The sequence below is a fragment of the Hipposideros armiger genome, unplaced genomic scaffold (assembly GCF_001890085.2).
Source record: "Hipposideros armiger isolate ML-2016 unplaced genomic scaffold, ASM189008v1 scaffold_69, whole genome shotgun sequence".
NCBI lineage: Eukaryota > Metazoa > Chordata > Mammalia > Chiroptera > Hipposideridae > Hipposideros > Hipposideros armiger.
Window position 1 is genome coordinate 2023172 of NW_017731419.1, and position 13893 is coordinate 2037064.

The 13893-nt window shown below is 52.6% G+C and overlaps 1 protein-coding gene across 2 annotated transcripts in view; it reads right to left on the reverse strand.

The window, feature by feature from the left end:
- The window catches only part of SYNE3 (spectrin repeat containing nuclear envelope family member 3), a 92115-nt gene that overhangs the window by 29616 nt on the left and 48606 nt on the right, over positions 1 to 13893 (reverse strand). For both annotated transcript variants that reach the window (XM_019642490.1, XM_019642489.1), the window contains exons 3-6: positions 13219 to 13391; positions 11600 to 11909; positions 4705 to 4866; positions 2742 to 3089 (exon numbers count right to left, since the gene is read on the reverse strand). In XM_019642490.1, coding sequence (XP_019498035.1) covers positions 2742 to 3089; positions 4705 to 4866; positions 11600 to 11909; positions 13219 to 13391 — 993 coding nt within the window. The remainder of the gene's footprint in view (positions 1 to 2741; positions 3090 to 4704; positions 4867 to 11599; positions 11910 to 13218; positions 13392 to 13893) is intronic.

A 13893-nucleotide genomic window follows, 5' to 3' on the forward strand; every position in this document is an offset into this window, starting at 1 on the left:
CTGCGACAGGACAGGGGGTGTGTGTGCAGGGGGATGAGTGTGGCTGGTGGGAGTGGGCCAGGCAGGGAGAAAATGGTAACTCACTGCAGGGCAGTGAGCTCAGACCCTGCCTTCCACCTCCGGTTCTGTGACTCTCACCAAGCTGGCTTTTCTCTTCATATCATCTGCCTCACGGCATTTGCATAAGTACTAGCACCTAATAATACAGATAACTAATATCTAGGGGACATTGACACCACGCTGAATGCTCTGAGTGTCCCATTCTTTTAAGCCCCTCAATGATTCTGGAAAGAGGGCCGGCCAAGTGGCTCATTGGTTAAGAGTTGGCTTGGGAGCACAAGCTCTGAGCAGCAGGGCCCCGGTTCGGATCCCACATGGGGGCCAGTGACACTGCCCTCTACAGCTAAGATGGCGAACAACAGCTCGACCTGGAGCTGGGCTGCCATGAGTCGCCACCAATGGTGTAGGCTGCAATGGGGCTGCAATGGGTTGCTGTGAGCTACCATGAATGGCTGGCAACCAGCATGAGCGGCCAGCAGCTGGCGAAAGCTGCTGTGAGCCACTGTGAGCGGCCGTCCAATAGCTGGCGACTGATCTGCCTCACCCGGGAAGAGCACAATGATCACAATACCAACATGGGCCAGTGAAGCAACGTCCTCCACAACTAGACTGAAAAACAAAAGGACAGCAACTTGTCTGTTCCCCTTCCCCAATTACCCAACACTGTTCCCCTCCCCCAATTCCCCAATAAAAATCTTTAAAAAAAAAAAAAGATTCTGGAATGTAAGTCTGTGTCCCCATTTCATACACATGGCAACTCCAGCTAAGTGTTTTCTGATGGCCACAGGGCGGTGACCATGGACCTGACCTGGGAGCCCAGCCCTCTGGCTCTAGCTCTTTACCTGCCTCTTCGGCGCCAACAGGAACAATGGCCTACAGGTGCTTTGTGACCCACCTATTGTGATTGGCAGGCTGCGAGGACATTCCCACTGAGCGCGCCCCAAGCGCTCGATGTGGCTGCTGCCTGCATTGTGACACTTCAGACCGGGCCCCTTCCTGCTGTCCCGGGCAAGCTGTGGGGCCTCTGAGGGCTCAGTCCCCTCGTGTATAAAAGGGGGTGGGGGTCCTGGCAGTTACCCCGCCCAGGGCTGTGGAGCCCTCAGAATGGCGTGCTGGGTAAATAACAGCCTCAGGTGATGATTCGGAGGGTGAATGCGTCCCTCACTCACACAGGCTTTCCGCACAAGTTGCTCTTTCAGCTGAGGCCCTGACACACCTGCTTCCTTGAAGTTTGCCTGTTTCTCAAAGATGGAAAACAGTCTGCATTTCTTGCTCCTCGGCACAGGGCAGGCTTACTGCACTCTACCTTCCTCCCCTGCTGTGCTGCTCCAAGGGTGCTCCCAGCCCACAGCAGGCCAGGCCACCTGGCAGTGACACACCTGGCCTGGTCCCCGGGCACCCAGAGGACTGGGCTGAGCAGATCAGGTGTGTCTGCTCCTTCTATCGACCTCGTCACAAGAAGTGCAAACAGTAACTACGCAAGCACTAGTTTAAGAAACAAGCCTCTAGTAATAAATTCTAAAATTCCCTCCCACTGGTTTCTGGTGAGTCACAGCTTGGTCAGAGTTGAGGTGACATCCGTTTGGGGTGGGACAGACAGCCTCTGTAGGGATGTGGTCAGCGCCAGAACGGGTGAGTGGCTGTGGTGACAGGGTGGTGGCAGGGCTCTCCCTGAGAGCCGACATTCTGGCCAGTGCTGTTCTGAGCACCTTTTGTTCTCACACGACCGTAAGGAATGTGTGAGGTGGATCCTATCATCGCCATGTGTGCTTCACGTTCAACTGAAATGAAAGTAATTCTCCCAAAGCCATCCGGTTGGCAAGAAGAACCAAGACTTCAGCCCAGCAGTCTGATCCCACAGTCCCTGCCATAACCACCGAACCACACCACCTCCACCCTGAGCAGGCAGACAGTCCTCAAGGGGAAACGATTCCCTTTGTAAGAACTTGACTGTGACAGTGGAAGCGGGTCTCCTACAACGCGGCTGAGTGAGCCCTGAGGAGTATGTGTGCCTTGCTCGTGCCCTACACAGACATATTTTGGGATACGGGCAAACAGCAGAAGGAAGAGAAAAAACTAGGTCGAATATGCAGAGTGGAGGCGGGGTCTGGATGGCTTTTCTTTTAGCTATAATATCTCCCCATTGACCTAACCCATTGAGTTAATAAATAAACATAGGAGTGGGAGGAGGGTGCATGAAGGGAGGGGTGCTGTGATTGGACATGTCTGGTGGGAACCCACCCCACCCTCCCCAGGAAGGGCATCGTCTGCTTGGCCTCCTCAGGACCCAACTGTCTTTGTCCATCACCATCTCTACATGAAGAGCTCTCCCTCTGACCTAACACTTCCTGCTCTGTGCTCGGGAAGTCCACCCCATATCCCACCATTGGGCAAGGGAGTGGCTAACCTGGACCCAATCCACCTCTGGTCTTGTTTACCCACCGACTCATCATGTGATACTAGGGATGCTGGGGGGGGGGAATTTCTCCAGGCCTCAGTTTCCTCATCCGGAAAATGGGTGCAAACACCCAAACTTCATAACACCCAAAGATCCAGGAAAACCAGAGTGAGCGTGCTTAAGGCTTAGCGTGAGTCTCCACCATGCAGAGGAGCTCCACGTGGCGACACTCCAGGGCACATGTGCCACCTGCACGGACGTGGCTTGGCCGAACATTGCTTACCGAGTAGAGTCTCCAGTGGGCCACCAGCTCGTCCTCAGTCCCCACCTTCGCCGTGGGCTCCAGGCCCTCCTCCGTCAGCCTCTGAAGGCCCTTCCTGAACTCTCCCAGCTCGGCCTGCAGCTGCTTCTTTTGCCGCTCAAAGGCCCCCTTGGACTTGAGCAGGCCCCGCAGCCGCTCCTCCTCTTCCTCCCAGAGGACCCGCAGCTTCTCCAGAACTTCCCGCATCTCTTCCAGTTCCTCAGTGATCTTCTCTGCACCCAAAGGAGAGGTGTTCTGGATGACCCCCACCGCCTGCTCCTCCAGCCTCTTCAAAGACTCCTCGCCCCTGGGAAACTCTTTGGCGATGTCCTGTAGAGGGTAAGGGGTGATAAAAAGCACGAGGGGAAAAAAGGAAACACTGGCGGTGTTTTCAGAACCCCTGGGAACATCATGCTAAGCACTAATTGATTTCTGGATTCCTGGGTTACAGCCACAGGCACCTTTCCAAGGGGTTTGTCTCCTTAATAACATTGACTCACAGCACAAGGATGTCATTCCCTGCCCACATCTCTTACTAGCCATTTCATTAAGTCAAGGAGAAAGTCCCTGACATTTGTTAATCTTTTTTTTTTTAACAAAGACAGCCAGCCTCAGGCACGGAGCCTTCAGCTGGCAACTGCACGGAGCCAAATAGAAGCTAATGACCCCATTTGGTTTCATTATATTCATTTGTTTGGTTACCTACTAATTACGAATGAGTACTGATTATCCATTTCTGACAATGATATCAAGTTTCTTCATCAGCTTTTAATTTTTAAAAGTTTTTATATGAGCACCTTTAAATCCGTTTTATTTAAAACTGCCTTCAAAAAAAATTTTTTTTACTTTTTTATTGAAGGATAATTTCCATGGAGTAAACTATGTAGATCTTAAGTGTCCCTGTTCAAAGAATTTTCAAAAATATGCATGTCCATGTAGTCCACATGGTCATCAAAATATAGAGCATTTCTAACATCCCGGAAGAGTCTAGAACTTATTTGAAATCATAGAACTTGTTAGTTTTTGAAACTGGCTTCTTTCACTCAGCATAATGTTTTTTAGATTCTTCCATACTGTCGTGTATATTAATTAGTACCTCGTTTCTTTTTATTGTGAGTAGTATTCCTTTGTATACACAGTCTATTCTATTTATCCAATAGGTAAACATTCTATTGGATGTTTATTTATCCAGTACTCTGCTGGTACAAATCTTGAGTTGCTTTCAGTATGGGCCTATTATGAATAAGGTTGCTGTGAACATTCTTATATAAACCATGTAAAATATTGTTTGGTCACTGTCTTTTTAGAAAGTGAGTCCATTTAAACACCAATATTAAATGGTACAGGTCCTGTATAGCTGTGGCAAAAATTACACAGTGGTTTTTGAATTATTGAAGATAATCCACCTACTCACAGTGCAGACGGAGTCAGAAGCTCATTCAAGGCCACAGCACATCAGGAAGGTGAGAGTGGACCTAGCTTCTCCGCACTGCAGGCCTGACGCCCACACTAGGGCTCCTTACCCTCAGCCCTGTTGACATTTGCAGCCAGACAGCTCTCTGTCATGAGACCTGTCATATGCATCGTAGGATGTTTAGCAGCATCTCTGGTCCCCACCCACTAGACGCCAGTAGCACCTCCACCCCCAGCTGTGACAACCTTAAATGTCTCCAGACATTGCCAAATGTCCCCCGTTTGAGACCCACTGGCATAGACCATGCTACTGTAGCCTTGGGTTTCCAAATGCCGTGCTGGGAGCTCCAGAAGGCAGTTGAGGCCCCAAACGTGTTTCACTGCATTCCATGCTTCTCCTTCTGTGCAGGCTGTGGATGTGTGTATCTCCTGTGGCCCCCAAGCCCAACTCTATTAAATAAACCCTAACACAGAACCCACCACATGTGAGCACTTCCTCGGTGACCCCTGGGTGGAGGCACAGAAGGGTTACCTGCAGCGCAGAGAGACGGTGCTTGGGGGACAGCTTGCAGTTCCGCCCCATGCAGCCGTTCACTTTCTCCACGACCGCCTTCAGCCACAGCTGGAACTCGTCCACATCTGCCTTGTAATGCTCATGCTCCCGGGTCACCTGCTCCAGGAGGTCCACTCTGTCCTGTGGGAGGGGAGAAGGGTCACCGGCCATAAGGGTCCCCAGGCCAGACTGACCTGGTCTTCAAGGCCTGCCTGTGTGTATGTGTGTGTGTAAGGGATGTGGGATGCAACCCTCAACCCTTTGGCTGGAGATAAAGAGAGCTCAGATGCTCTTCTCTAACTTATTAGCAAAAAGTCAAAAGACTCTTGGCTTTGGAGACCAAAGCACGTCATCGCTGGGCCTGTCAACCACACCGCTGGCTTTCTTTCCTGCCATATCCTGGGAATGGCATTCAAGTCAGGGACCTGGCAACAACAACTACTGCTACTCGACCTACTGTTTGAGTGCTCACCAAGTTGCCAGAACTACTCCAAGAACTTCACAAACATTATCATCTCATTGATCATGATCTCTCCTGGCCAACCCATCAGGTGGCACCATCATTATCCTCGTCTCACAGACAAGGAAACTGAGGTACAGCAGAGGTGAAATGATTTGCCCAAGGTCACCTGTCTAGGAAAGCACCAAGATCCAAACCCAGGAGGTAAGTCTAGACTGACGGGGTTTCTGCCTCATAATAGCAGTGTCTACAGGGCATGCACATAGATGGCAGGCTGCCCCATTTCCTCATCAGTGCAGTGACGTCACCCAAAGGGGGTGGAGTCATCTCTATTTTCACACAATCCCACTAAAGTTCTAACCACACCGGGACAAGATGGTGGTCCTGAGGGTGGCTGACATTTGGGAAATAGTGTCCTTATTACAACACCTACTGTGTGCCTCAGGACTATTTTTCAAAACATACCCCTGATCACAGCACCTCTCTTTAAACCCCTCCATGGCTCCCCACTGCCCCCAGGCTCAGGTCCAGTGGCTGCAGCCTGGAGGTCAAGGGCAGGGTGCCAAGCTGGGTTTTGGAGCCCACTGCCTGCGACTTGAACCCTGGCTTGCCTCCAGCACAGAATTTACTCCTCTGTGCCTAAGTCTCCCCATCTGTATGGTGTGGATAATAACAGTATGTGTGCCTCATTAGCATGCAGTGGGATTAAATGAGTCAGAGCTCGCATAACCCAAGAGCAGCGCCAGGCATCTATACAGTAAACGCTTACCAACTGTGAGTCATTGTTTATTGTCCTCTGCTCTCCCCTGTGCTCTTGTCACACCCAAACGAGCAAGGGGTGTGGGGAGCAGGTGCCCTCCTGCTCTGAAGCCTTGCCCACTGCTCCGGGCGGAAAGAACAGCCTTTTCTCTGTGTTGTGGCTTCTGCTGGGGGAACTCAGAGCTCCCTACAGACAGGCTGTCCCTTGCTGATTTCATCTCCCAGGTCCAGCTGGGAGAGGGGGACTTCCATTTACTCAGCACTGACTGCGCCGACTTTGTGCCTAGAACTTGCCAAACATCTATTTCCTCTTCACCACTATCACAAAACTTTCCCATTATGCAAATATCCAAATCAATGTTGGGAGGTCACAAAACTCTCGCAGGGCCTTAGGGACAAGATTTGAATGACAAGGGTCAGGCTCCAAAACCACTGCTCTAGACCAGAGGTTGGGGAACAGTAGACGTTCCGGCTTTACCTGGTACATGGTTTGTGTGGCAGGTACTCGGCCTCCCCTGTGCCATGTATGTTGCAGCAGCTCAGACAAGCAGCCACAGGAAAAAACACACCGAGGGGCAGCTATATGCCAATAAAACTGAGAGGTGGACCCTGAAATTCGAATTTCATATCATTTTCACACGTCATGAAATACTCTGCTTTTTCTTTCCCCCCAATCACTTAAAAACTGTAAAAACCATATTTTAGCTCACAGGCCTGATGCAAAATCAGGAGGTGGCCTGGACCGAGCCCATGGGACACAGTTTGCCGACCTCAGCTCTCAGCCAGGGAGCCAGACCATGTCCAGGAGGGTCCTGACTCTCTCTGACGCTAAGTCAAAAGCTCTCACTGGAAAGTGTGGACAGACACGCAGATTCAAAAACTCTGCTCTCTGTATGTGTCTGCCCCCTCCCTTTGAGAAGCTCCTCACCAAATCTAGAAATACTAATTCATTTAAACCTTTGCAACAACCATTGCAAGGAGGAGAAAATATCCCCATTTTAGAGTGGGGAAGCCAAGGCACAGGACCAAGTCCTTCAGTGAAGAGCTGAGAACCCTCTCGCTAACGGGAGTGAGGCTCAGAGCTTCAGCAGCAGCACATGGGGGAGGGGAAAACACCGTGCTGCTTGAATTCCGAAAGTGGACCAAGGGCCAGTGACAGGCTCCTTTTTCTTGTCCTTGCTGCGAGATCACCTGTATCCTTCCAGGGCTTCTTCCATCCACAGGAAAGCCTCGTTTATGAAACAAAGTGGGTCAGAAATAACGAGGAGAGAATAAAATCCTGGCCCCGTTGACGCTGATGGTTATAAATGTTGTAATGAAGTGAATTTGCCAAAGAAAGTGCCGGCCGGCGGCTGTGTGCGTGTGAGCGATGAGGTGCTGGCACGCGGGGCAGCCCAGAGTAAATAAAAGCCTCCGTGATGGGGAGCAGGCCCCGGAGAGGACCGCGGCCGAGCAGGGCAGCCGGCCAGGCGCGCTGTGCCAGGCATAACGATCCCAGAGCACAATTCAGCCGCTGCCTGGCCGGCCACGGAGGAGGATGACAGGGGTGACAAATGGGACAGTGTTCAACCTTCTCTGGTTAGACCAAACAATTAAACCATCTGTAGCCGGCAGAGTTGTCAGGAATGTCAAAACCCAACCAATTACAAAGGCCGCGTGGATATATGCCTCTGCAACGGCTGCACGGAGGGCTTTGATTCATGGCTCAGATGCCAGACAAACGCGCCTTCCTTAAGGGCAGGAAGCAGAGAGCAAGAGGACACTACCATTTGCCCGGCCCTTTAGAAAATGGAATGGGTGGGTTCAAAACACTCAGACAAAATAAACAAGCAAGACCCTCCTGGCAACCAGCCTGCTGTCTCTTCTTAACCTGCAAATGCTCTGGGTTCACTCTGTGCTATTTGTTCACCCCCGCACCCCTGCTGGGCTAGCTCTCCTAGTCAAGCACCTCCCTCCAGGGGGTGGTCAGAGGCCACAGGCCACGGGTGCCCCCCCCCCCCGCAGTGCTTCTGTGGTTCTGTCCCCAACCACACCAGTGGCGTTGCCATTAGCATACTGGAAGTCAAAACTGGATTTTCAGCGGTGAAAATGCCCTCTTAAGTAGCATGAGGCATGTTGAAATGGGCGCTTACTGGTGAAAGACGAAGTACTGATACATACAGTATCAGCAACAGACTGAGTTGTGCCCTCCCCAAATTCATATGTGGAGGCCTTAACCCCCAATGTGATGGTATTTGGAGATGGGGCCTTTGGGAGGTACCTGCGATTAGATGAGGTCCTGAGGGTGGGGTCCCCATGGTAGGACTGGTGCCCTTACACGAGGACACACCAGACAGCTCTCAGTCCCTCTCTCTCTGCCATGAGGACACAGGGAGAAGGCAGCAGGGAGAGGCCCCTCACCAGACAATGAATCTGCAGGCACCTTGATGGTGGACTCGCAGCCTCCAGAAGTGTGAGCAATCAGTTCCTGTTGTTGAAGGTCCCCGGTCTGTGGGGTTCTGTTACGGCAGCCCGAGCAGACTAGGACAACATCCCGGGGACCCGCCCACCCTGAGAATAGGCCTGGACCTCCAGGGACCCTTCCCCGGCCCTGGTCCTGTCGCTGGGTAGGACTTGGGCTGCCTGCCTGGAGATGGCTTTCTTAGGTGCCTTGACAGAGACTTTTAGGCCAGGTGAGGCCTTTATCACATGTACAAAGCAGGTGACCAGGAAGCATCTGGGCCACCAAGCATCTTTGGGGGCTACTGGACATCCAGTGTCCCCACCCTGCTCAGGATGGAGCCAGAGTGTTTTGCTTCTGTCCAGGGCAGGAGGCTGGGGTGTGCCCAGGGGGTTGACTCCATTTTACTGATGAGGACCTTGGGGTTGGGACTTAGCTGTCTTGCCGAGGGTAATGGAGAAGCTTGCGCCTCTCGGTAGCTCGTCAGTCTCCTGTGAGGGTCACAGCACCCTCTGGAATCTGATGGAAGCTATGAGTCCTCTCCCAGCAGAATGCCCACTTACACACCAGTCTGAATCTAACCTTCCCACCTGCCACTTCTTAGTCTCCTACAGTCATCGCTGTCATCGCTCGGGGAGACAAGAAACAACTCCACGGTTCACCACCCCCCTCAATCTTCCCCCCAACCCCCCATCCAGGAGCTAACAGGCTTCCAGGGAGTAAGAACAAAGCTCACAAATCTCCAGCAGCAGGAAGAAGAGACAATCAAGTGTCTGTGAGCATCAGCCAACCTGCAAAAGCCAAACTGAACTCACTCTGCATAGGATCCAGTCACCCTGCAGACACCAGCGTCCCATTTCCACGTTGGGGGTCAGACTTGACCAGCTTATCTGGCAACTCCGAGGGCTGCCAGCAAGGGCAGCAGCTGCCTCCCCACCGTCCTCACTCAGCCAAGGTCCCCACCCTCTGGCCCTCAGGACCCTGCCAGCGGGGCTCTGCTTCCTGAAAACCTTCAAAACCCTCGGAAACAAACGTGCTCCCACCTCAAGGGGCTCCAAACCTCCCACTTCCTGTGCTCCCCGGCCCCTTCTCAGACTGACCCACAGAAGCCCCTTGCTCTCCCCAGATGGGCACAGGTGCAGTGACCCCCGAGGACCTGAGGCACAGGTCAAGGTGGCGTCGCCTAGAGCTTCTGGCTCTCTCTACTTGGCCAGTCATGTCTGACACTTAGATTTTTTTTTAAGTCTAAAAAAATGGGCCCAGTCACACCTTCTCTATCTACCACCTAAGAAGACATGAAGAGAGAGAAAAGATAGCAGTTGCCAATAAAAGTTGTAATGTCTGATTTTAGGGCTCCAGCGAAGGGAGAGTCCCCTGGGTGATCCCGGAACTCTCTGGGGTGACCATTTCTGTATCTGGGCCAGAATTGGTGCTCACCCGGTACCCCTGGCATGGCCCCATACACATGTACACATGCGCGCGCACACACCCAACCACCTTGTTTCCTCTCCTCCACACACTGCACGAGAAAAATCTCTGCTGACTGACGCCTGTGTCCTGTAAAGTCACAACAGGGAGGCCATGGGGCAGGCACCTTCCCTACGTGGGCCTGAGGAACACACCTGCAGAGAGAATCGCTATTAAGCTTGCCCTTGCCACTCAGGGCTTGGCAAGGGCCAACTGGCTACACCTTCCAGAGCCAAACTCCATACCCACCTTCCCTGTCCCCATCCATCCTGGCCCCATGCAGCTGCCCCAGGACCGCCTGTCACTCCCCCTGCCTTTGATTGCCTTCAGGCTGCAAGGGTGGGTTCTCATTCATTCAATCAACAGCTCTGAGCACCTGCTGTGTATTAAACACCATTGTTGTTGCCTTTATTCTCACTGCTACTGAGAATAGAGGTGTCCTTTATGTTGGGAAAATGCTTGCCAGGTTTCAAAGAGCTGCAGGTGAGCTCATTTAGTCCTTACACTCTGGTTACAGGTAAGGCGAGCTACCCCGAGGCCACACAGCTGGGAAGCTGCTGCTTGAACCCAGGTCCCTTCCCAGGTGCCAGGGTCCTGGGCCTGCTAATGGGTTCCCAGACCTCTGTTTATTATAGAACTATTTCCCTTAATCTGTAAACATGAAGGATCCCGGAGACTTCCGGTGCCAGCATAAGGAAGACTAGGTAACCTGACTACCCTCCCATCGCAGACAGCCAGAAATGCTGGATAAAATATCACAGGCATTGGGTAAATGCACACCCACGCACACAGCGAGGTGAGACCTCATACGGACAGAAGCAAAGATGTTACAGAAACCAGATTGCTAAACTCACATGTGTGCATGACATTTTCTTGGGTTTACTGCTCAGATGGAGGAGGAGGTAAGACTGTGGACCCAGAGTGGGCAGAGACAATGCAAAAAGGCGGGACCCTCAAGGGGCTGCCCCTCAGTCAAAGGGTGAACTAGAAAAAAAAAACCTCCCCATCAGCACAATACAAGAAGGAAGTTTGTATTTCAGCCTGGGCTCTGGGTAAAAACCAAGTGAAAAAAAAACAGGCACCTTTCAGAGTATAGAGCCAGGGGCCTCTTGTATAACTTTGGCTTGGGGTTCAAGTTTAGAGTACCCACTTGATTCAGGAACCCCCACGCCAATACAATGACATAAAAATAGGAACCATGAAGGTAAATTCCCAGGGGAGCCTGGCTAAAGCAAACACAAGCTACTCTGAGGGCTAGGCCCAGCCATGGGGTTCTGCAGACAAAGCCCTCCTTAGGGTGAGCTCACATACATAATATTTAAATTATAAATTTAAATATTTTCAATAATATTTAAAATACATTTAAAAATTCTTCGAGAGCCGTAAAACAAATGAAATCACCATTATGTGAATAATAGCCTTTAAAATGTTATAAATGAAACTATGATAGTTTTATTTTCATTTTCACTTTTACTTCAGAGCCACATGCACGCACCCAGAGAGCCGCCGGTGGCTCGCGAGCCGCAGTTTGCCGACCCCTGGTCTAGATGAACGGGAAGTGGGTGAGGCTGGTGGGGGGGTAGATGGGCCAGTGGAGAGAAGGGTGGACAGATGGATGGGTGGCGGTGGGTGGGTGGAGGGCAGATGGATGGAGAGGTGGTTCATTAGCACACGGGTGGCTGGTTGAGGAGATAGGGGTGGAGAGATGGAGGGACGGGTGACGACGGAGCCCACCACGCCTCACTCACCTGGGCTTTGGCCTTCACGGCATCGTACTCGGCCCTCATCTTCTTCTGGGCGTCTTCGTCCACGCTGGGGTCCCCAATCCTGTTGAACAGGGAGGCCGCCTCCTCCAGCAGCCGGTCCAGGAGCACGGCCTGGCTGTCCGCATTGTGCAGCAGCACCTGGGCATGGCTCAGCTGCCACTGCTTCTCCTTCAGGCCCAGCTGCAGCTCCACGGGGGGCTCCAGCACCACCATCATCCTCTGGAACCAGCGGTAGAACTCGTCTCGGGCCAGAAGGTACTCACTCCAGTGCAGCCACACCCACTCGATGCGGCTGTGGGCACAGAGACCACCGGGCGTGAACGGCCCGCCCACCCGGCCAGGGGGCCGTGGGAGGGGGCTGCAAAGACACCCTCTCGGGACCTCCGAGTCCCCTGGGCAGCTTGCTGACACTCCAGATTCAGGGCCCTACCTCAGTCCTACTGGAGAAGCACTTCCGTTTGATCAATAAGCCCCATGGGGGAGGCTAAGGACCAGGGGCTCAGGTTCCAGGCCTGCTCTGAGAGCCACCAGCCTTGTGGATGCAGCTTATGGAGCCTTAGCCCCCAGCACCTGAAATTCGAGCCCTCAGCTCCCCTTGTCCGTGCACAGGCGCCCAGTCATTTCTCTCTGGCGTCAGGACTCACCACACTGTCCCCTCCGGCTCTTAGCACCTGCGTGCCCACTGACAGTCACGAGAAGACACCACTGAGAGTGTGTCTAGTAATTGGCAGAATACAATAGTATCTGTGTGCTTGTTGCCACTCAGTGGGGACAGAAGGCTGAGGGCCTGTGTGTGTGGGTCTCAGGGGTGCCATAAACTCGCTGCATAACCCTGCCTCCTCACTCGCCTCAGTTTCCCATCTGTAACATGATGATGGCCCTATGTGTCCAGCCAACATCAAGCCTCCTTGGAATTCCAAGTAGAAGGGTTTGAAAAGCAGAAATCACTGTGCAAAGTCCCCCCCTCTGTCCACTCAACACTCTGGTTTTATCAAGACAGAGAGGATGCTGGCAGCTCCTGTTTACGGAGGGTCTACCGTGTGCCGAGCACTGTGCTTTGCTCTGGACATTTGCTATCCCCTCCTTTTGTCCTCCTGACAACCTTCAAGGAACACTTGACGCTACCCATTGTCTAGATGATGAGCCTGAGGCTCAGAGAGGTCAAGCAACTTTCCTAAGGCCTCACAGCAAGTAGCCAATAGAGCAAGAGGCAATCCCAGATCTGTCTGACACCCCTCCTGCTCTTACCTGGCTCCCCGATACAGGTAGAGAATCCGGCCTAAAGTGCTAACGAGGTTACAGGCCTTCTTACTCCAGGGCCATTCTCAAATTCTGCTGGGGGCGGGTGCACCAATGGCACGTCTACCAAGAATTAATTGTTGGCAAAACAAGATGGGCTCCCACTGTCTAGTATCATCATTAAGCCTGATTATAATTAGAAAGAGGCAGGCAGGGCTGGCCAAAACCCCAAGAGGACATCCTGCTCCCAGGAATCCCAGCACTGGAGAAGAGTCCATTGGGCAGAGGCTGTAGGCCAGTGTGGCGGTGGGCAAGGGGGGTCAGGGGCCAACCGCAGACGAAGCCCTGCCAAGGTCCCCTACCTGTGACAGTGAGTCATGTAGGTGACTGTCTCCTCCCATAGGGCCTTGATGTCCCTCAGCCGGGCCAGGATCTCGGGTTTCTGGTCCTCATGGCAGCATGCCAGGAGCACTTCGGCCGCCCGGAGAACCAGGTCCACCTTCACACGCCCCTCCGGCTCCAGCTGGCATATTTTCTGTCGTGGACACAAAAGCCAGTTTCCAGGGCTTAGACAGAATGCAAACAGGCAGAGCCACAGACAGTGGCATGACGAAAAGAGCCAGGATTTTGAGCCCAGAGATGCTAGGGTTCACATAGTGGCCCCTGCACCCTTTTCCTGTGACCATGGCAGCCTGTAATGGCTCTGAGGATGGGAGCAAGGAGCTATGGATTAGCACAGAAGGACTGGAGCTGCCTGATGACACGAGTTCCCTCCCTTCCCCACTTAGCCTGTTTCTGGCTGTGTGAACTCAGACAAGTTTCGTTATATCCCTGGACTTGGTTTTATCATCCGTAAAATGGGGGTGTTAATAGTATTTAGCTCTCAGATTATTTTTTCAGAATTAAAAGAGAAAACACACATATGCGCCAGCTGAGTGGTGCGTTGGTTAAGAGTTGGCTTGGGACGCCAGCTCTGAGCAGCAGGGCCCTGGTTCGGATCCCACATATGAGGGCCAGTGACGCTGCGCCCTCTACAG